The following is a 23,850-nucleotide window of genomic DNA, read 5'->3' on the forward strand; positions in this document are numbered from 1 at the left end:
CAGGTGTTTATTGGATGGTTTTAGATATGGGTTTAGAATCCTGGCAGTAGGAGAACGCAAAGCATTTATGGCTAGGAACCTCCGATCAATATCTGGCATGGAAACTATTGTTCAGAATAAGATTGAAAAGGAAGTAAGGGAGGGTAAGGGCCTTGGACTTTCCCAGCATTACCCATAGAAAACTGGAGAGTTTCCCCTTTAGGTATAGTACCCCAAAAGGCCCAGGGTGAGTTCAGGTTAATACATCACTTGTCCTTTCCAGAGGGAATGTCAATTAATGATGCTACCCCCCCCCAAACTATGCACTGTTAGGTACACCTCATTCAATGATGCTGTGAGTATGGTCAGGAGGTATGGTGTGAGGGCTGAAATGGCAAAATGTGATATCAAATCAGCGTTTAGAATTTTGCCTATTCACCCACTTGACTTCAACTTATTGGGTTTCCATTTTTGAGATTCCTTTTACATAGACAAGGCCTTATCCATGGGCTGCTCGATGTCGTGTGCCGCTTTTGAAAAATTTAGTACATTCATAGAATGGAAGGTTAGGCACAGGGTGTGTTGTAATTCTATGGCCCATTACCTTGATGATTTCCTTTTCTGTGGGAACAGGAATTCAGGTAATTGCAAATATATATTGGATACCTTCCAGGCTCTGGCAAAAGAACTTGGCCTGCCCCTTGCTGAGGACAAGACAGAGGGACTAACCACATTCCTGACCTTTTTAGGCATAGAACTTGACACTGTCATGATCATGAGTATGTGGTTTAAAGCATGTAGTTTGAATGGTTTGTGTAGTCATGAGAAATGTAAAATGGATTCAGAATGGTTCTCTGTAAGGTTGAATTTAAGAGCTGGGAATGTTTTCTGAAGACACCGTGGGAGGCCTAAAAATGTTTTTCTGAAGCCTGGGACAGCAAGGACAAGATAAGGAGTGAAGTCACAACATTCCAGCTTAATTGGGGAGAAGATTACAAGAACAAAACAACAGCTGCATTCTTGTGAGAAAGAAAGGTGTACAGAGACATTACTGCCCCTGAATTACAATTGGTCAACACCTTGGAGGACGGAGAAGAAGGGTGTGGTTTAGCAAGTAGAAAAATGGAGATTTTGCCATGTGGTGGGTTCCTTAGTCTATAGAAAGGCTTTGGATCCTTTTTACCTTTTCCCTTATGTTAGGATGAGGGGGGGAGAATGTGGTGATGAGAGAAAGAAGAAGGGGGGGCTTATGCCTTTTGCCTACCCTGAGGAAAGCTTTTTAGAATTTTAACAATTTTTTTCTCAGCTGGAACTTGTTATTCATTGTCGCGACTGCCACCTCCTCTTACGTCACCACAAGAGATGACAGGCCACGATCCTTCACACACACACACAGTACTTCTTCGCTGCCACCAACCACACATAAACCTGACACTTCAGACTTATTGTGGATTTAAAATAAAAACGATGTTTTATTGATTATAGAAATAAAAAGGAAATCACTGATTAAAAGAATCACTTATTTAAACTATATTTCTCAGACCTTCACCCTGCACAGTTCTTAGTTACTTTACACACAGTTTCTAAATCACCTAACCTATATCTAACCCTGTCACTCTCCAATTCCCCAACAACCTTCTCCCTCCTTGTACACCCCCCTTATATACACAAGCTCCACCCCTATAAGACCCACCTCCTGCCCTGCCATACGTAGGCCAGGAAACTCCAGCCTTAGCCAAGACAGGCAGGTGACGTCATGGCACACGTCACATTCATTAACTGCAATATTCTTTGGAAATGTAATCTATGCTATGATTATGCATCAAACTGAAGTGTCTATGAAAACTTCATTTTTTCAATAAAATATTCTTTAAAAATCTTTAAGTTTGGTCTTTTGAAGAGCAAGTCTGCTGAGCCCGCTTCCGGGGTGTGTGTGGCAAAGCCACAATATTGCTACTAACAGAGTCCTATTTCTCTGAGCTTTAGTGAGTCTTAAGGGACTCTTGAGGGTCCCCTGGACTGCAAAGAGAACAAACCTATCCATTTTGAAGGAAATCAACCCTGAGTGCTCACTGGAAGGACAGATCCTGAAGCTGAGGCTCCAATACTTTGTCCATCTCATGAGAAGAGAAGACTTCCTGGAAAAGACCCTGATGTTAGGAAAGTGTGAAGGCAAGAGGAGAAGGAGACAACAGAGGATGAGATGGCTGGACAGTATCATCAAAGCTACCAACATGAATTTGACCCATCTCCTGGAGGGAGTGGAAGACAGGAGGGCCTGGCATGCTCTGGTCCATGGGGTCACAAAGAGTCAGACACAACTTAATGACTAAACAACAACAAAGGGACTACAAAGCCCACGTGTCTGTATTTGCTTAATACAAGAAGTACAGGAGGGAACTTTTTAGGCCAGACTTGCAGGAAAGGATTCGTGCTACACCCTAGCTGGTGTTAATAGGACTCAGCCCAGCTGAAAAGGGATACATAGATACCTGGACGCTCTTTGGTCAAAGAAATAGCGCTCCCTAGAGGGAGGCTGGTCCTGACAGACATGACACAACAAACTTTGAGGTTGCCTCATAACAAATGATCATAGGTCTAGGTTAGCGTCATTACTGAGAAAGAGAAAAATATCACTTAAGGAGCAACAGGAAATATGTATTTGCGATGGCTTTCATGGCCGGGACCTAATGGTTGTTGTGGGTTTTTCAGGCTGTCCTCTGAAGATGCCGGCTACAGAGACTGGCAAAACGTTAGGAAGAACAACCTTCAGAACACGGCCAAAGAGCCTAAAAAACCCACAACAACCACTACAGGAAATAGTTGGGCATTTGAACTTTGCCTGTAGAGTAGTGGCTCCGGGACGAGCATTCCTCTGGTGCCTGTGTGGTGCTATGAAGGGTCTACATAGACCAATGCACAGAACCAGAATAACCCGAGGTATGAGGGAAGATCTAGTATGGAGTCAATTCCTGGAGAAATTCAATGGGATTTCCTTCTGGAGAAGCAAAATAGGTTTGAGGGCAGACTTCCAAGTGCACTCGGATGCTTCAGGAGCACTAGGATTCAAAATTTATTTCCGAGGAAGATGGTGTGCAGGCGTATGGCCAGATGAATGGCATCAGGAAGGCATCACGAAGGACCTGACTTTTTTGGAATTTTTTCCAGTTATGGGTGCACTATGGCTTTGGGTGGAAGAATGGTCAAATTCAGTGGTCCATTTCTGGTGTGACAACCAAGCCGTCATTTATATTATAAACAACCTTACATCTGGTGTGACAACCAAGCCGTCATTTATATTATAAACAACCTTACGTCACACTCAGAAAGGGTCATGACATTGGTCAGGGCCTTTACACTATGGGCATTGCAGTTTAACATACTGGTGCATGTCAGGCATGTTCCAGGCATAGATAATAGGATAGCTGATGCTCTATCATGCCAACAGATCCAACGGTTTAGGGAGCTAGACACAGGAGCCAAGGAGCTGCCAGAAGTTCTTCTTTCAGAGGTCTGGCAAATTGGTGTGACCCAGAGCAATACGTTTGGCCCTGGCACCAAGGACAAAGAAGGGTTACTCAACCATGAGTATAGAGTTCCAGGAATTTAAGAAGATGGTTGACCTGGAGCCAGTTTGGCTGGCTCCAGTTGAGCACTTACAACATTTCATAGTATATCTTAACAGGAAAAGGCTGGTGCTGGGCACTATCCAGGGTAGACTCTTGGCGCTGGCATTCCATGCAAAAATAAACGGCTATAGAGACTTTTCAGGGGACTATAGAATAAGGAAAATGTTAGAGGGGTGGTCTAAAGAGAGGGGGAGAATGTTGGATACTAGGACACCTATTTTCCCTCCCCTGTTGGAGCACATATGTGAGCAATGGGCGCTCGTTTGCAGGGACAAATATGAAAAGGTTTTATTTAATGCAGCTTCCCTAATAGCCTTTTTTGGTGCCCTCAGAATTAGTGAACTGGTAGATAGGGGTAAAGCAGACAAATCTAAGCTAGCCTTACAATGGCAGGATATTATAGTCCATGATGATAAAGTTAAAATTTTGATTAGGCGATCCAAGGCTGATCAAGCAGGCAAAGGAAAGCAAATTGTCCTTGGGCAATGTAGTATAGAGCAGTGGTCCCCAACCTTGGGCCTCCAGATGTTCTTGGACTGCAACTCTCAGAAGCCTTCACCACCACCTCTGCTGGCCAGGATTTCTGGGAGCTGAAGTGCAAGAACACCTGGAGGCCCAAGGTTGAGGACCACTGGTATAGAGAGTATATGCCCAGTTAAAGCCGCAGGAGCATATTTGCTACTCAGAGGACAAGATGCAGGATACTTCTTCCAGCACACTGATAAACCACCTTTGACTAAATATCAGTTTTGGAAGTTAACAGACCTAGCTCTAAATAGGGTAGGTGTTATGGGCATAAGGTTTGGCAGCCAAATACAATGCTTCTTAAAGGTATAAAACAGTGGTATTGTTTAACACATTGATGCATAGACAACATAACAGACTTACATAACACTTGTTTGTTTGTCTCTCTGGCAATCTAGTGTATCCATACAGCTTTCTTTATTGTCCAGCTTTCATACACATACATGGTAACTGGGAATACAAGAGTGTGGATTGTCAGGGTTTTGGTCTCTAGTGACACTTGATTAACTTTTCCAGCTCGTTCATTGCTGACCTTTCAAGTCTTGGCCTTCTTCTGATTTCTTGGTTGCAGTCTCCATTTGGATTGTTGCCTGTGCCAGCTGCCAATTATACAACCATATCCTGAACCAAGTCTTTTAATTATCAAAAAGTTAATCAACTTGCCTTCTTGGATTTTGTCAAAGGCTTTCTTGTTCTCAAACGAAAAAGGAATACATGGAGAAGGAACTAGGAGGAAGAACTGGAAGCTAGGCATAGCTTCTCTGCAATAGCTATGATTCCCCCCCCCCCCAAGATGGGACAGTTTGCTATTAAATATCCCAGTTAATATGTCCACATCACTCTCCAAATGCAAGTAGACATAATAGGGTTTCTGTGATTCCAAATCCTCCTCTGAATCAAAAAATGTATTTCTCCTACTCCTACTTCTAATTTCTTGTAAATTCTCTCATGTATTATTTTGAAGAAATTTTTTTAGGCTTATTGTTCTACAGTTAATACAAGCTTTAGCATTTTGGCTGATGTCATGAAGGCTGATTTTGGCCAAACTTCAATAGTAATTCATGTTACACTGATCTCCTTGAAAAATGCATTAAAACACCGAAGATGTTGTCTTCTATTAGGCTTACTACTTATGTGAAAACATCATTGAGTTCAGGAGTTTTACTATTTTTGTTTTTGTTTTTTGTTTAGTTTAACCATATTGCATTTTGATTTCTGTAGTGGTACAATAGATTCTATTGTATATTCTATATTATGTTGGTCTTCAAACAACTCTTCCATTTATTCATTTCACACAATGATCTTTATTTTTATTTATTTATTTATTTATTTATTTATTTATTTATTTATTTATTTATTTATTTATTTATTTATTTATTTATTTTATTTTATTTTATTTTATTTTATTTTATTTTATTTTATTTTATTTTATTTTATTTATATCCCGCCCGGGATAGAAAAGATCAAGGCTGGATCCTGGCCTCTTTGAAAACCAAAGGTCTTTCTATCCCGTCCTGGTAGGTGGGGCTCGTCAGCCATGGAAGGCAACCCATCTAGGAGAAGGAAAACTCCGATTTCAAACCTCCACTGCCTTGTGGCTATATCCACTCATGGAAAAGGCTTCAGGAGTTAACCTTGAGGCAAAATCCGGAGCTGGAGTCCCGAAGGCAGCTCGTGTCGTTCTGCCAACTCCTGCGACATTGCTGGAACCAGTTGTATTGGCTCTTGCCTTTCCATTGGACCATTTCAGCAATGTGGAGAGGGGGGATCTGCTGCTTGGGTAACAGCCTATCCTCCATATTACCCTACCCGGGCTTCATGCTCTGGAGAGGACACTCCTCGATTTAGAGCATGTTACCATAGTCTCTCGAGACTGAAGGATGCCTATGAAGGGGTCGGTTAAGACCACTCTAGGCGGCTAACAGCATAAAATAACACAATAAAATATAGATAACTCAATTTTTACATAATAAAAACATTTAAACAAGAGAGAAGAGGACATCAGGAATTGTCTGGAGGGAAGGCCTGCCGAAACATCCATGTTTTTAATTGATTTTTAAAGATACCCAGTGAGGGAGCTGCACGAATCTCAGGAGGTATGTTGTTCCAGAGGCAAGGAGCCAGCGCCGAGAAGGCCCGATTTCTTGTCTTTTCCTTCCGGGCCTCCCTCGGCGTTAGGGTCCTCAACCTCACTTCCTGGCTCTTACCCTTCATGTCAAGTACCGAAGAATTATACCTGTCAATCAATAGTGAACATGGTCAATTTTTTCAGTGATATGCCTGCTATTTCTTTGATGTTTAAAAGTATTATTCCTATTTATTAATTACTTAATTAATTACATCTATCTATAATCTGCCTTATTTATAGGCTGCCTTTCTCCCAAAAAGGGGACACAAAGTGGTTCACAATATTAAAAATAATAAAACTGAAACCACATTAAGTAATACATTAAGACTAATTTAATTATAAAACAGGTTAAAATACATTTAATAATTACAAATATGTAAAATGTTAAAACCATCTTAAGTAAAAAATGGCATTCAGGTACTCAAACATGATGGTCAAAAGCCTGCCTGAAAAGGTGGGTCTTCAGCTGTCAGCAGAAGGATAAAAGGGAGGGAACCAACCTGACCTTCTGAGGGAGAGCATTCCATAACCTGGGAGCAGTCACAGAGAAGGGCCCCTCTTGTGTCCCCATCAACTGTGCCTGTGCTGACAGTGGGTATGAAAGAAGGGCCTCCTCTAATGATCTTAAGTGCTGAGAAGCCTCAGAGAGATACAGTCCTTCAAGTAGCCTGGACCCAAGCCATATAGAGTTTTATAAGTAATTACCTCCACTTTTAATTGGGCCTGGAAACAGACTGGTAGCCAGCATGATTGTTGTAGTCAGGGCATTATATGCTCCCTGTAACTGGCTCTAGTCAGTAATCTGGTTGCTGTATTTTGAATCAGCTGAAGTTTCCAAATCATCTTTAAAGGCAGCTCCATCTCAATTCACGCTGGAGGGTAGGACGTTTCCTTTATAAGCACTACCACTCCACCATGACTATGATTCTGGACTTTCGAAAAGGACAAAAACACGTTGTTGAGAGAGATCTCCAATGCCACAAAACTTGGACTGGAAAAAATAAAATTGGGACAGAAGAGACTCAAAATGTTGTACCAGACTGCCGAAGACTGAAGACGAAGGGAATGGACTTTGGTAAAATGGCAAGAGCTATAAAATGTTAATTGCACCAAGTTAAATGTTGTAAACTGAGTGTTCAAAAAAAATGTATGTATTTAAAATGTTTAGTGATTTTATTGAATAGGCACCTGTGTAGATGATTAAAGTGGTGAGTATTGTAATTGAACTAGTAACTGAATTACAAGGTTTAATGTATAGCAAGCATAAAAGTTGTTTGGATGTTACCTACATTCGAAGGTAGGAAGGTTTGACTGTAATGTTGTGAAATTGATGGCGTACTACATTAAAGCTCCTCGTTGTTCATGAGGGTAAACCACTATAGGTTTTATCCCATGAAACTACTTTTTAAGGGGGGAGGTGTGTAGTGAACAGCCCTGCCCTCACCTGTCCGTCACCGCAGAACATTAAAGCAGGAGCCAATCAGTGGATGGCAGGCGGAGCCAAGGGGTGGGAGCTGGGTATAAAGACTGGTGGATGGAGTCTGAGGGGAGAATCTGGGAGAAAGAGACTGTATATCTTGAAAGTGACTAGAGAATGAGTTGGAGATCTGTAAGAATGAAGATTGGAACAGAGGGTTAAGAGAGTTTTGAAGTTGTAACTGATTAGATTCTAATATAAGTGATTGACAGCCTGTGATTGATCTCATGAATATTTATCAACCAATAACTTCCCTGATCAAATAAAAGTTTTAAATATTAAACTGCACACTTGTCTCTATATGTAACTGATATTAAAGCATTAATATCTGGTGGCAGCGAAGGAGTAAGAAGAGCGAGAACCTTGTGAAGGCCTGGGGGGATAGGGACTTCAGAGGGGATCACCACAAGTATTTATTTATTTATTTATTTATTTATTTATTTATTTGATTTGATTTGATTTGATTTGATTTGATTTGATTTGATTTGATTTGATTTTTACCCCGCCCCTCTAGACAACGTCTATTCGGGGCGGCTTACATCAGTTAAAACAAGTTAAAAAACATTTATACTAATTAGTTCTAAAGTAGTAGTAATACATGTGTCACTGTAGACAAATCAGACATCTCAAGGAATGGTCACAGTTGGTGCACCAGTTTCAACTTTGCAAATGCACTCCTGGCCACCACCGAAATCTGGGCATCCAGTTTCGGGGATTAATCAGGAGTACACGCAAGCTGCAGACCTGTGTTTTCCAGAGAGTGTAATCCCATCCAGAACAGGTTGTATCCATATTCTGTCATCTGCCTCTGGCTGACGGGGAACACCTCTATCTTGTCTGGATTAAACTTCAGTTTGTTTTCTGTCATTAGGCATTGGTTTAGAACCAAGACACCTTCCTTGGAATTGAATGGAAAGAACAGAACCCCAAAACTCTGGACAACCTCTCCAGACGATCACTCCTACATTTCTATTTCCTGAAGCAAGACTTCCTTAAGCCATATTCCCTGTCCATTGTAAACAGGAAAATTCTCTTTTGCCATCAGTAACTGTCCTCCCTTTTCCACTCCAAAACTCATGATCCCTTCCTAATTCAGGATTCTTGTGCCAATTCTGTTCTGTGTTGTTTTTAATCATTCTTTTCAGCTGCATGGCTTGGATGTTTTTTCAATGCTGGGCAAGCCCTTTTTTCTGCATATAAAAAAAATCAGAAACTCTTATCTGCTTGAAGAAGTGGATATTAAAAAGGCTGACATTATCAAGGAAGATAAATTATATTAAAGATCAGTCAGTGAAAGGCTAGTTTGTCAGCAATCAAATCGTCATTTTAAATTCTTCACTTTAGATCTGTTCTTTGGCAAGCAGAAAAGTTGTTTTTTTTTAAAATCAATCAATCCTTGTGGCTTTCTAGAAGTGCTTCTTTTATATCCCCAAGTGATTTCAGTGAAGACAATGATTCAGGGATGTTCAGGAGGAGGAGGCAGTGGCAGGAAGAAGTTTGAAAGATACCCAACCCAATTAAGTGGCCAGTTCCTATTTATTTCAGTCATTGATAGACACAACTAATGCTGTCTTTGAAAAACTCTCTCTTTCTTCAGAGCCCTTTTCATTTGTAAACAATGTGAGTATCCTTAGTAGAATAACACTGATAAACTGGCTGATTCTAAAAACTGTAATAGACTGGATCAAAACATCCCTCAGTTATGAGGCCAAATGAATGAAATAACCAGAATTTTTTCTTTCTTACTTACTGTGGTGTTACCAAGGCAGAATTTTGTATAAGGAAGCATAAGTTGTACCAATTAAAATGGAAACAACTTTTGCGGTCTTAAAATCCCAGTGTTCTACAGGACAAATTATAAATGACACCAACAAATAAGTCAATCATAAAATTTATGCCAACAATCTTCATAATTCAATTTTCTTATTGAGTCTAGTCCTTCTGATAGTTTATCCATTTCTGCCATATCCAGGATTTTTGCTATTAACTCCTCTTGCAATGGATTCTCCGGGTCTTTCCAATGTTTAGCAAAAAGAATTTTTGCAGCTGTCAAGATATGGATGGCTAAATATTTTTTTCATTGAATCTAATGAATCCAGGATTATATTTAGAAGAAAAACTTCAGGGGTTACAGTTATCAATATCAAATATTTGTAGTCTGATCCTTAGAATGTCTATCTGTCATTTGTGGGAATTCTTCCAAACTGAGATGTGTGGTTTGTTGGAATGATTTCCATTTTGGACAAATATGGGCATTAAAGTCACCCTCATAATTACATGTGCTTTCGGGAACTAGGTTTTCAAATTGAGTAAATAGTCTCAGTTTCTCCCTGACATTATTACAAGAATAGTTTGAATTCCAGCGTGGAATGTACACATTAACCATGATGTAAAATGCAAGGTTTAACTTTAAAGATCTTGCCATAGCCCAGACTTGTAAGTTACTAATTGTGATGGCTGCGATGATGTCACCTGCCTATCAATGTTATGCTGGAGCTCATCTGCCTATAGCAGGGCAGGAGGTGGGACTCCAGGAGGGGGAGCTATGTATATAAGGGGGGAGTGAATGAGGTGTGGGAGATTAGAGCTAGGATGAGAAGATAGAGTTTGAGTTAGGGCATGTATGTTAGGAAGTACTGTGGTAGATAAGGTCTGAGTGATAGAGTGACTGAAGGGATTCTTTATTTTATTGATTGACATATTCAGTTCATATATTGATTTACCTTATATTAAGTTGTACTAATAAACAATAATTTTTATTTTTAAAATCCATACCTTTGTCTGAGGAGTCAGATATATGTGTGTGGTTGGTGGCAGCGTGTTAAGAGAAAGAAAGTGTGAAGTGGCGTCCCCTCTGTGACGTATGAGGAGGTGGCCACAATATAATTTGGTGCCAGCAGTGGGATACGAGTTGTCCAGTTGTCCAGTTGGCCAGTAAAGCCTTGGCTAGAGTGACCAGAGCAAAAGGACTTCAGTTAGTGTCACCTGGAGTGGAAAGTGTGGGTAACTCTTTAGGATTTGACTCACGGGGAGCAAATCTAGTGGAGAGGCACTTAAGCTTCAGAGTGGACAACTGATTTATGAGCTCTGTAAGGTCAATTTTGTGGGGGAGATTAGCCCAAAAGCAGAGGCTGTGGCAAATTGGTCAGAGGGTCCTGAGTTAGGTGAACTCTGAGAGGACAGACCAAGCGCAGCAAAGCTGAGGGATCTCCATTTTGAACAGCTCCTGTGAGTGGGCAGAGCTGTGGTGAATATAAAGGCAGCCAAAGGCAGTAATATAAAATAAAGTATCCTGAATTTGGCAAGAGGCCAGTGAAAGGGGAAAAGAAGACGCTAGAGAAGCTTGGTTACAGTTTCTAGTGTTAGATCAGTTGGAGCACACTGCTAATATATATATCAGACCTTAACACAGGAAAGGAAAAAAAAGTATTTTAAACAGAGGCTTGGAAATAGTGAGGAGCCTTTTGTGCAAGAAACATGCCTTTAACACGCAGTAAAATGGCTGAAAGTGAGCCAAAATCTCCAGAGATGTCTGAAAGAGCTGGAGAGGTGTTTTATGAAGATGGGGACAGGTTTACCTCAGAGCAGGAGGAAGGAATTAATGGGGAACAGTTAACAGAACTGAGGAAAATTCAATTAGCCCAGGAACATGAGTATAGGATGAGACAATTAGAACAAGAGGAAAGAAAATTAGAAAAAGAGGAAAGACTGGAGAGAGAGAAAATGGAAATGGAGAGAGAGAGAATTGCCTTAGAGAAAGAGAAAATGGCATTTGAGATAAGAAGAATGGAATTACTGAACCAAAACAATAATAATAATAGGGAAAATGAGGAGAGCCAATTATCAAAAGCAGATTTAAAGAAATTTCTTTCTTATAAACAAGGGGATTCTGTTGAAGCGTTCCTTACGAGTTTTGAGAGAACAGCCTCAGATTTTTCTCTCAGAGAAGCAGAGAAAATGATAATTTTAAGGTCTCTGATTAGTGGGAAAATGGCGGAAATCTATGCTGATATGCCAGTTGAACTCAGTAAAGATTATTCAGAGTTTAAAAAGATGGTTTTTCTTAGATTTGGCATAAATTCAGAACACCTAAGACAGAAATTCAGAAAGCTTACAAAGAAATCAGATGAAACTTATACACAGCTTGGTTTTAACTTAGAGAGATGTTTGGACAGGTGGCTAGAACAGGAGAATGTACAGACTTTTCAACAATTAAAAGCTATTGTAGGCTTGGAGCAGTTCTATTCCTTACTCCATGGCGAACTTAAATATTTAGTACAGGAAAAGAAACCTTCGGACATTAGACAGGCTGCTCAGATTGCTGATTTTATTTCTCAAATAAGGGGGCCTGTAAATTATGAGGGAAGAGGCATGAGGAAAACATGGGACCCTAAGTACTCCAAAGAGATAGGTCAGGGTCAGCTTAAAATGGGCGGCCATTTTGGTGATAAAACTTCCAGGCAGGGCCAGTCCGGGAACCAGATTTTGGAGGGAAAAGAAAAATCAGAAAGATTCACTAACAAAAGCTCATGGGGAGATAAAATTTGCTTCGCTTGTCAGGGGAGGGGACACATTGCTTCCCAGTGTTTTAATACAAAACAAAATAAAGAAATTTCTCCTCAGAAAGTGAATTTAAAAGATGCCAAGTCTCTATATTGTATACAGAACAGCCAGATGACTCCCTCTAGAGATAGCTCGGTAGCCATGGAAACGAAACCAGAGGCAGCAGCTAGCTCTTCTGAAATTGATACTTTGAGTGGGCAGAGTACAAGCTGTGACAAACCCAGACCTACTGGGATCTGCCACACGTTAACTAAGCTGCCACCAACCATTCCCTATAAGAAGTCACACAGACCAGGGATGGATTTTTAAACAAATAAAAGAACAAGGTTTATTTAAATCACACACAGGGAAAATAAAAGGATTAGGTGAATAAGATATAGTAACGTGGCTTAGTTTCACTCATACATACACACAGTTTGGTTCACACAGAACCCTTAACTTGAAGCACAGACCCTGAACCTATCAGTTCTGGCTAACCATTCAGACACCTGAACCTATCAGGTTGGTACTTGTTACATACAGCACTGATGTTACCTGTCTGTCATGGGTTTGGAGGGAAAGTTCCATCCTATGGGAAGTGGAAGGCGGGACATCAGGAGGAGGGGCTGTACTGTATAAATATGTGATGCCTGTGTGGTGAAGAGAGACACTGGGAGACACTGGGATGTGACGAAGCAGCAGCTGGGAAGAAGAAGCTGTTGTGGGAGTCTGTGTGTCAGACAGGGTACTACTGTGTGTCAGAGTACCAACCTGATAGGTTCAGGTGTCTGTTGGTTAGCCAGAACTGATAGGTTCAGGGTCTGTGCTTCAAGTTAAGGGTTCTGGGTGAACCAAACTGTGTGTATGTATGAGTGAGAATAAGCCACGTTACTTTATCTTGTTCACCTGATTATTTTATTTTCCCTGTGTGTATTTAAATAAACCTTATTCTTTTTATTGTTTAAAAATCCATCCCTGGTCTGTGTGACTTCTTATAGGGAATGGTTGGTGGCAGCTTAGTTAATGTGTGGCAGATCCCAGTAGGTCTGGGTTTGTCACATTGATTGGTGTCCAGCGTGTGGGATACGACTGGTCCAGTTGTCCAGCGGTCCAGCAAAGCCTTGGCAAGTGTGCCCAGAGCAAGGGGGGTCTAGTCAGGGACAGTCTGAGGCGCGTAGGTAATCTTCTAGGTGTACCTCACGGGGAGGTGCGCTAGTAGAAGGACGTGCCAACTGGGGAGACTTAGATTAAGGTGCTCTGAGGCAGCCTAGTTTTGGCGGGAAAACGCTGAGGCAAAACTGCGTAGTAACAGTGAGCTAGCTTGCCAGCTGAGAGGCCCAGCAGAGGGGGGTAGGCTCTGACTCGATACTGTTGCAAGTTAGTGCTGAAGAACAGCAGCCTAGAGAAGGCTGGTTCTGAGGCAAGAAGGAAAAAAGTGGTCGTTTTATTTTGAGGCTTGACTTTTAAAGCAGCCTGTTCTGAGGGGGGATTATGCCCTTGACTCGAAGCCAGATGGCCGAAATGAGTGAAGTGAAAGACCCCCAGATTGACCAAGGTTCTGAGGATGAATTTGGCTCAGTGCAAGGTGACAGCACAGGAGAGCAGAACCCAGAACTCAGAAAATTGCTCATAGCCCAACAGCATGAACTGAGGATGAGGCAATTTGAAGTGGAGGAAAGATTGGAGAGAGAGAGAATGGAAATGGAGAGGGAGAGAGAGAAAATTGCTCTGGAGAAAGAAAAAATGGCGTTTGAATTAAGAAAACTGGAACTGATGAACCAGAACAATAATAACAATAGGGATTCTGAGGGAGGCCAACTGTCTAAAGCTGACCTGAAGAAATTCCCTGTGTACCACAAGGGAGATTGTCCTGAGGTGTTCTTTTCCTTAGTGGAAAGAGCGTTTGTGGACTTCTCAGTGAGGGAAACTGAGAAGATGACCATCATGCGATCTTTAATCAGTGGTAGCCTGGCTGAGGTCTATGCCGAGATGCCTGAGGAACTGATGAAAGATTTTGCAGAGTTTAAAAAACTGGTGTTTGCCAGACATGGGATAAATGCAGAGCAGCTGAGACAAAGATTCAGGTCCCTCACCAAGAAACCAGAACAGACTTTTACCCAAGTGGGGGCCCAATTGGTGAGGCTGCTTGAGAAATGGCTATCGCAGGAGGGGACAGAGACCTATGAGCAGCTTAAAGACTTGATAGCACTGGAACAGTTCTATTCAGTCCTGCATGGGGAATTGAAATTCCAAGTGAGGGAAAGGAAACCGAGGTCTGTGGCAGAAGCCTCAGAGATCGCAGATTTTATTTCCCAAATAAGAAAGCCCTTGGGTGAGGGGAAATCTGTAGGTAAACCCAAAGAAACCTACAGCAAGTACTCTCAGGGACCAGGGAAAAGCCAGCAACGGGGAGGGGCCCATGGTGAAGGGAAGCCCTCAGACATGAAACAAAGACCTCAGATTTTGGAGGGAAAACCAAAACAAGATGAGAGAGAATCAAAATACACCAGAAAATGTTATTTCTGTCAGGGAAAGGGTCATCTAATCTCAGAGTGTGAGAAATTAAAGCAGCTAAAAGGAATGGTGCCTCAGGAGTCTAGTGGAACCAAGCCAAAAGCTGTGTTCTGTGTCCAGAAAGAGCAAAGCTCAGTGTCACTGAGGGAGCCTGTTGCCATGGCTACTCAGTCTGGAACAGCTACCTCTGCTGATCAGGCTGAGGAAAATGGTCCTCTTGTGGAGGTAAAGCGCTGCTTGCTGATAAAAACAGATTCTCAGTTGTTTGAGACAGCCGGGGTGGACGTGGGAATACTTGACCGTCAGTATAGGGGGCTGCGGGACACTTGTTCCCAGGTAACCCTGTGCCATCCAGATATTATTCCCAGGGAGTTTATAATCCCAAATGAGAGCATGAAGGTGGCAGGGATTGAGGGGCAGGTAATCGCTCTGCCAGTAGCAGAGGTACCTGTCAACTTTCAAGGCTGGAGGGGAGCTTGGCGGCTAGCGATTTCATCGACTCTGCCAGCAGCCGTGCTCGTGGGAAATGACCTGGCTGAACATGTGAAACGGGTGCTAGTGATTACACGCTCACAAGCCACCACAGGGACAGTTCAGGGGGGTAATGATGAGCCAGAGACGGAAGCAGAGGGGAGTTCAGAAGCTGTGGTGGAAACCTTAACCACAGACAGCAGATTTGGACAGGAGCAAAAGGCAGACGCCACTCTCCAAAAGTGTTTTGAACAGGTGACTGACGCCCAGCTAACACCTGAAACCCCAGTGAGATTTCTGGAGGAAAAGGGGATTTTATATAGAGAGACCCTGAGGAATATCTCAAAAGGGGGAGATGGGATCAGAAGTCAGCTGGTGGTACCTGAAAAGTATCGCCCCATGATCTTACAAAGGGGTCACTCTGACATGTCTGCTGCACACTTAGGGGTGAAAGGGCCCCTTGATTTGATCAAACAAAATTGGGAGCAGATCACCCAGGATGACCCACAAGACGTTGTGACTTACATAGACACCTTGATGAATGACCTAAGGAGAAATCTAGAGCTGGCAGCAGAAAACCTGCAAGCTCAGAAGGTCAGACAGAAAACATGGTATGACCACAAAGCTAGAGAGAGGCACTTTGACCCAGGGGAGGAAGTGCTTTGGCTTAGGCCCTGCAGAGAGAATAAACTGCAGCTCAAATGGGCAGGACCATATAGGGTCATTTCCAAGATGTCAGACCTGAACTACCTAATAGAGCAGGAGGAGAACCAAGCAAGGAGGGTGGTTCATGTGAATGCCCTAAAACCCTACTACAGAGGGGAACAGAGGGTTTTATTCGCGATAAAAGCAGCTGAGAGTGAGGAAGCTGAATTACCCTTCTGGGAGGGTAGAGGGGAAGTAAAATACAACCCAGAGGAGGTAAAGATCAGTCCTGCACTCACCCAAGACCAGCAGCAAGAACTAAAAATGCTGCTTAGTAAATATCAACAGGTGTTTTCCAACAAGCCGGGGATAGTGAAGGGAGTGATGCATCGGATCCACACAGGGGATGCACCCCCGCAGGCAGTATCCCCATACCAAGTAACGGGACCCTATAGGGACAAGGTGCGGAAGGAGCTGGACGAGATGCTTAGGGAGAACATAATCGTCCCCTCTTCTAGTCCTTGGTCCTCTCCGATAGTCCTTGTGGACAAGCCTGATGGGAGCATTAGGTTTTGTGTTGATTACAGGAAATTAAACCGTGTAACCACTCCTGATGCCTACCCAATGCCCAGGCTAGACAACCTGATTGAAACCATAGGGGGTTGTCGGTTCATCTCATCATTGGACCTGGTAAAGGGATATTGGCAATTAAGAATTGATCCCAGGGATCAAGAAAAGACTGCCTTTTGCAGCCCTTTTGGTCTCTATGAGTTTCGAGTCCTGAGCTTTGGTCTCAGAAATGCACCAGCCACATTCCAAAGGCTGATGGACCAGACCTTGGCAGGGCTCAGTGACTTTACAGTGGCCTACATTGACGACATAGGGATCTTCAGTAATACCTGGGAAGATCACCTGATACACCTGGAGTTAGTGCTGCAGAGGTTAAGTGCAGCAGGGCTAACAGTAAAGGCCAGCAAGTGTCAGCTGGGTAGCCCAGAAATAAAATACTTGGGTCACATGGTAGGGGGAGGAATGATAAAACCCCTGGAGGCCAAAATAGAAGCTGTTCGTGATTGGCCTAGACCCAACACCAAGAAAAAAGTCAAATCATTTCTTGGGTTGGTGGGCTACTACAGAAAGTTCATCCCGAGGTTTAGCGAGATTGCGGCTCCGCTGACCGATCTGACGAGGAAGAAGGCTGATGACCGCATCCCGTGGACCAGCGACTGTGAGGCGGCGTTCCAGAGGTTGAAGGAGGCGTTAATCAACTATCCTGTCCTGCGTGCTCCAGACTTCGACCGGGAGTTCATCATCTACACCGATGCGTCTAACAGCGGGGTAGGAGCAGTTCTGTGCCAGGAGGATGAGAATGGTGACCAGCATCCAGTGTCCTACCTGAGTAGGAAACTTCAAAAAGGTGAGAGACATTTGGCAACCGTGGAAAAGGAGTGTTTGGCCATAGTCTACGCGATCCAGAAGGCCAAGCCTTACATCTGGGGAAGACATTTTGTTCTGTGTACTGACCATTCACCATTGCAATGGTTAAAGACAATGAAAACCCACAATAGCAAACTTATGAGGTGGGCTTTAAACCTACAGGACTATGACTTTGAAGTGAAGGTGGTCAGAGGGTCAGTGAACTGTGTTGCTGACGCCTTATCAAGAAGACCTGAAGAATGAAGACGGCGAAAGAACATGGACTATGTGTATATAATGATGACAAAAGTTAAATGTACCTGGTTTTGAATTTGGTTTGTATGAATAAAGGTAAATTGATGTAATGTATATGGTAAATGTTTAAATGCCTAAATGGTAAATGTTTAACTTAGAATGTAAGTATAAGTAAGTATAATATGGTATGTATAACTGTTGTTGTATGTTTTATTCAGGTTGTTTTTTGGTGAAAAGCACGTTAGCTTTCCCCCTACAAAACAACTTATAAAGAGGGGAGGTGTTACATACAGCACTGATGTTACCTGTCTGTCATGGGTTTGGAGGGAAAGTTCCATCCTATGGGAAGTGGAAGGCGGGACATCAGGAGGAGGGGCTGTACTGTATAAATATGTGATGCCTGTGTGGTGAAGAGAGACACTGGGAGACACTGGGATGTGACGAAGCAGCAGCTGGGAAGAAGAAGCTGTTGTGGGAGTCTGTGTGTCAGACAGGGTACTACTGTGTGTCAGAGTACCAACCTGATAGGTTCAGGTGTCTGTTGGTTAGCCAGAACTGATAGGTTCAGGGTCTGTGCTTCAAGTTAAGGGTTCTGGGTGAACCAAACTGTGTGTATGTATGAGTGAGAATAAGCCACGTTACTTTATCTTGTTCACCTGATTATTTTATTTTCCCTGTGTGTATTTAAATAAACCTTATTCTTTTTATTGTTTAAAAATCCATCCCTGGTCTGTGTGACTTCTTATAGGGAATGGTTGGTGGCAGCTTAGTTAATGTGTGGCAGATCCCAGTAGGTCTGGGTTTGTCACAGTACTGACACACAGTAGTACCCTGTCTGACACACAGACTCCCACACCAGCTTCTTCTTCCCAGCTGCTGCTTCTTCACACCCCAGCGTCTGCTACTTCTCCACACACGCATCACATATATATACAGTACAGCCCCTCCTCCTGATGTCCCGCCTTCCACTCCCCATAGGATGGAACTTTCCCTCCAAACCCATGACAGACAGGTAACATCAGTGCTGTATGTAACACCTCCCCTCTTTATAAGTTGTTTTGTAGGGGGAAAGCTAAGGTGCTTTTTCCCAAAAAACAACCTGGATAAAACACACAACAACAGTTATACATACCATATCATACTTACTTATACTTACATTCTAAGTTAACCATAGCAGTTAGGCATTTAAACATTTACCATATACATTACATCAAGTTACCTTTATTCATACAAACCAAGTTCAAAAAACAGGTACATTTAACTTTTTGTCATCAATATATATACATAGTCCATGTTCTTTCGCCGTCTTCAATCTTCAGGTCTTCTTGACAAGGCGTCAGCAACACAGTTCACTGACCCTCTGACCACCTTCACTTCAAAGTCATAGTCCTGTAGGTTTAAAGCCCACCTCATAAGTTTGCTATTGTGGGTTTTCATTGTCTTTAACCATTGCAGTGGTGAATGGTCAGTGCACAGAACAAAATGTCTTCCCCAGATGTAAGGCTTGGCCTTCTGGATCGCGTAGACTATGGCCAAACACTCCTTCTCCACGGTTGCCAAATGTCTCTCACCTTTTTGAAATTTCCTACTTAGGTAGGACACTGGATGCTGGTCACCATTCTCATCCTCCTGGCACAGAACTGCTCCTACCCCGCGGTTAGACGCATCGGTGTAGATGATGAACTCCCGGTCGAAGTCTGGAGCACGCAGCACTGGATAATGGATGAGCGCCTGCTTCAACCTCTGGAACGCCTCCTCACAGTCGCTGGTCCACGTGATGCGGTCATCAGCCTTCTTCCTCGTCAGATCGGTCAGCGGAGCCGCAATCTCGCTAAACCTCGGGATGAACTTTCTGTAGTAGCCCACCAACCCAAGAAATGATTCGACTTTTCTCTTGGTGTTGGGTCTGGGCCAACCACGAACAGCCTCCACCTTGGCCTCCAGGGGTTTTATCACTCCTCCCCCTACTATGTGACCCAAGCACTTTACTTCTGGGCTACCCAGCTGCAGTTTGTTCCCTCTGCAAGGCCTAGGCCAAAGCACTTCCTCCCCTGGGTTTAAGTGCCTCTCCCCGGCTTCCTGGTCATCCCAATCTTTCTTTCTGACCTTTTGAGCTTGCAGGGTCTCTGCTGCTAGCTCTAGGTTTCTCTTTAGGTCTTTCCTTAAAGAGTCTATGTATGTCACAACGTCTTGTGGGTCATCCTGGGTGATCTGCTCCCAATTTTGTTTGATCAAATCAAGGGGCCCTTTCACCCTTCTCCCAAATAAAAGTTCAAATGGACTGAACCCGGTACTGGCTTGTGGCACTGATCGATAAGCAAACAAAAGGGATTGCAGCTTCTGGTCCCAATTGTTTGGATTCTCTGCCAAGTAAGCCCTAATCATGCGCATTAGAGTCCCATTGAACTTCTCAGTTAACCCATTACTTTCAGGATGATAGGCAGTAGTTTCCTTGTGCTTAATTCCACAGATTTGCCATAAGCGTTTCATGAGCTTTGATGTGAACGATGCGCCCAAATCTGTGATTATTTCTGAGGCAAATCCCATCCTGGACATATACCCCACCAAGGCATCTGCCACTGTGTTAGTTTCAATGTTAGTCAAGGGTATGGCTTCAGGGTACCTCGTGGCATGGTCCACAATGGTGAGAATGAACCTGTTCCCCCTCTTTGTGGCCTTGGGCAAAGGTCCCACTATATCCACCCCTATGCATTTGAACGGAGTGTCAACCACAGGCAAAGGGCACAACTTTGCTTTGGTCCTGTCGCGGTTATTCCCCTGCCTTTGACACACATCACATTGTTTACAGAACTCCCTGATCTGCTTCCCTATGTCAGGCCAGTAAAAATTCTGTGTGATTCTCTGCTGGGTTTTGTTCACCCCTAAGTGTGCAGCAAACATGTCAGAGTGCCCCCTTTGTAAGATCATGGGGCGATACTTTTCAGGCACCACTAGCTGACTTCTGATCCCATCTCCCCCTTTTGAGATATTCCTCAGGGTCTCTCTATATAAAACCCCCTTTTTCTCCAGAAATCTCACTGGGGTTTCAGGTGTTAGCTGGGCGTCAGTCACCTGTTCAAAACACTTTTGGAGAGTGGCGTCTGCCTTTTGCTCTTGTCCAAATCTGCTGTCTGTGGTTAAGGTTTCCACCACAGCTTCTGAACTCCCCCCACCTGCTTCCGTCTCTGGCTCATCATTACCCCCCTGAACTGTCCCCGTGGTGGCTTGTGAACGTGTAATCACTAGCACCCGTTTCACATGTTCAGCCAGGTCATTTCCCACGAGCACGGCTGCTGGCAGAGTCGATGAAATTGCTAGCCGCCAAACTCCCCTCCAGCCTTGAAAGTTGACAGGTACCTCCGCGACTGGCAGTGAGATCGCCTGCCCCTCAATCCCTGCCACCTTCATGCTCTCATTTGGGATTACATACTCCCTAGGAATAATATCTGGATGGCACAGGGTCACCTGGGAACAAGTGTCCCGCAGCCCCCGATACTGACGGTCAAGTATTCCTACGTCCACCCCTGCTGTCTCAAACAACTGAGAATCTGTTCTCACCAGTAGGCAGCGCCTGACCTCTACAAGAGGACCATTTTCCTCAGCCTGATCAGCAGATGTAGCTGTTCCAGATTGAGTAGCCATGGCAGCAGGCTCCCTCAGTGACAATGAGCCTTGCTCTTTCTGGACACAGAACACAGCTTTTGGCTTGGTTCCACTAGAATCCTGAGGCACAATTCCTTTTAGCTGCTTTAATTTCTCACACTCTGAGATTAGATGGCCCTTTCCCTGACAGAAATAACATTTTCTGGTGTATTTTGAGTCTTTCTCATCTTGTTTTGGTTTTCCCTCCAAAATCTGAGGTCTTAGTTTCATGTCTGAGGGCTTCCCTTCACCATGGGCCCCTCCCCCTTGCTGGCTTTTCCCTGGTCCCTGAGAGTACTTGCTGTAGGTTTCTTTGGGTTTTCCTACAGATTTCTCCTCACCTAAGGGCTTTCTGATTTGATAAATAAAATCTGCGATCTCGGCTGCTTCTGCCACAGATTTTGGTTTCCTTTCCCTCACCTGGAATTTCAGTTCCCCATGCAGGACTGAATAGAACTGTTCCAGCGCTATCAAATCTTTAAGCTGCTGAAAGGTCTCTGTCCCCTCCTGAGATAGCCATTTCTCTAGCAGCCTCACCAATTGAGCCCCCACTTGGGTAAAAGTCTGCTCTGGTTTCTTTGTGAGGGACCTGAATCTTTGCCTCAGCTGTTCCGCATTTATCCCATGTCTTGCAAACACCAGTTTTTTAAACTCTGCAAAATCTCTCATCAGTTCCTGTGGCATCTCTGAATAAACCTCAGCCAGGCTACCACTGATTAAAGATCGCATGATGGTCATCTTCTCAGTTTCCCTCACTGAGAAGTCCACAAACGCTCTTTCCACTAAGGAAAAGAACACCTCAGGACAATCTCCCTTGTGGTACACAGGGAATTTCTTCAGGTCAGCTTTAGACAATTGGCCTCCCTCAGAATCCCTATTGTTATTATTGTTCTGATTCATCAGTTCCAATTTTCTTAGCTCAAACGCCATTTTCTCTCTCTCCAAAGCCAATTCAAATTGCCTCTGTTTCTCCCTTTCCTCCCTTCTTTCTCTCTCTAATCTTTCCTCCATTTCCCTCACCCTCAGTTCATGCTGTTGGGCTAGGAGCAATTTTCTGAGTTCTGGGTTCTGCTCTCCCGTGCTGTCACCCTGCACTGAGCCAAATTCATCCTCAGAACCTTGGTCAACCTGGGGGTCTTTCACTTCACCCATTTCTGCCATTTGGCTTCGAGTCAAGGGCATAATCCCCCCCCTCAGAACAGGCTGCTTTAAAAAGTCAAGCCTCAAAATAAAACGACCACTTTTTTTTTCTCTCTTTTGCCTCAGAACCAGCTTTCCATAGATTGCTGCTGTCCTTCAGCACTACTTGCAACTGTAGCGAGTTAGAGTCTACCCCCCTCTGCTGGGCCTCTCAGCAGGCAAGCTAGCTCACTGCTATTTCACAGTTTTGCCTCAGCTTTTTCCCGCCAAAACAGGCTGCCTCAGAGCTCCCTAATCTAGTCCCCAATCTGAGGTTACACGTTCTTCCACTAGTGCACCCCCCCGTGAGGCACACCTAGAAGATTACCTACGCACTCTCAGATTGTCCCTGACTAGACCCCCCTTGCTCTGGGCACACTTGCCAAGGCTTTGCTGTACCACTGGACAACTGGACCAGTCGTATCCCACACGCTGGACACCAATCAATGTGACAAACCCAGACCTACTGGGATCTGCCACACGTTAACTAAGCTGCCACCAACCATTCCCTATAAGAAGTCACACAGACCAGGGATGGATTTTTAAACAAATAAAAGAACAAGGTTTATTTAAATCACACACAGGGAAAATAAAAGGATTAGGTGAATAAGATATAGTAACGTGGCTTAGTTTCACTCATACATACACACAGTTTGGTTCACACAGAACCCTTAACTTGAAGCACAGACCCTGAACCTATCAGTTCTGGCTAACCATTCAGACACCTGAACCTATCAGGTTGGTACTGACACACAGTAGTACCCTGTCTGACACACAGACTCCCACACCAGCTTCTTCTTCCCAGCTGCTGCTTCTTCACACCCCAGCGTCTGCTACTTCTCCACACACGCATCACATATATATACAGTACAGCCCCTCCTCCTGATGTCCCGCCTTCCACTCCCCATAGGATGGAACTTTCCCTCCAAACCCATGACAGACAGGTAACATCAGTGCTGTATGTAACACAAGCGACTATGAAGATCTGCCTATAGCTGAAATTAGACATTGCCTGTATATTCAGACAAATTCGCAGTTAATGGAATCAGCTGGGGACAGAATAAAATTTTTGGACATAACTATACTGCCTTAAGAGACACTTGCTCTCAGGTTTCTGTCTGCCACTCAAACATTGTACCTCAGAAATGTATAATTCCTGATCAGAACTTGACTCTCAAAGGAATTGGGAAGGAGATAGTGATTTTGTCTGTAGCAGAAGTTTTAATTGATTAACGAGGATGGCGGGGAAGTTGGCGAGTTGGGGTTTCTTCTCAAAATCCTACCCCTGTTCTTATTAGCACTGATCTCTCAAAACATGTCAAGAGTGCCTTTGTGATTACACAATCCCTACCAGAACAAAATGAGGCAGCAGGAAAGATTACTGATTCTCAAGAGGAAGTTAGAAATCTACCCCAAGCTGAGGCAATTTCTCTGGAAATACCTCAGGA

The 23,850-nt window shown here is 43.6% G+C and overlaps 2 protein-coding genes across 2 annotated transcripts in view; both read right to left on the reverse strand.

Moving 5' to 3' along the window:
* LOC144589109 (uncharacterized) overlaps positions 1 to 23,850 on the reverse strand; it is a 360,030-nt gene that overhangs the window by 96,809 nt on the left and 239,371 nt on the right. The window lies entirely within an intron of this gene.
* The window catches only part of LOC144588886 (uncharacterized), a 66,884-nt gene continuing 61,444 nt past the window's right edge, over positions 18,411 to 23,850 (reverse strand). Inside the window, exon 2 of the mRNA XM_078392401.1 lies at positions 18,411 to 22,865. Within this exon, the coding sequence (XP_078248527.1) occupies positions 18,890 to 22,405 (3,516 nt within the window). The 5' untranslated portion in view covers positions 22,406 to 22,865 and the 3' untranslated portion in view covers positions 18,411 to 18,889. The remainder of the gene's footprint in view (positions 22,866 to 23,850) is intronic.

The sequence above is a fragment of the Pogona vitticeps genome, chromosome 4 (assembly GCF_051106095.1).
Source record: "Pogona vitticeps strain Pit_001003342236 chromosome 4, PviZW2.1, whole genome shotgun sequence".
NCBI lineage: Eukaryota > Metazoa > Chordata > Lepidosauria > Squamata > Agamidae > Pogona > Pogona vitticeps.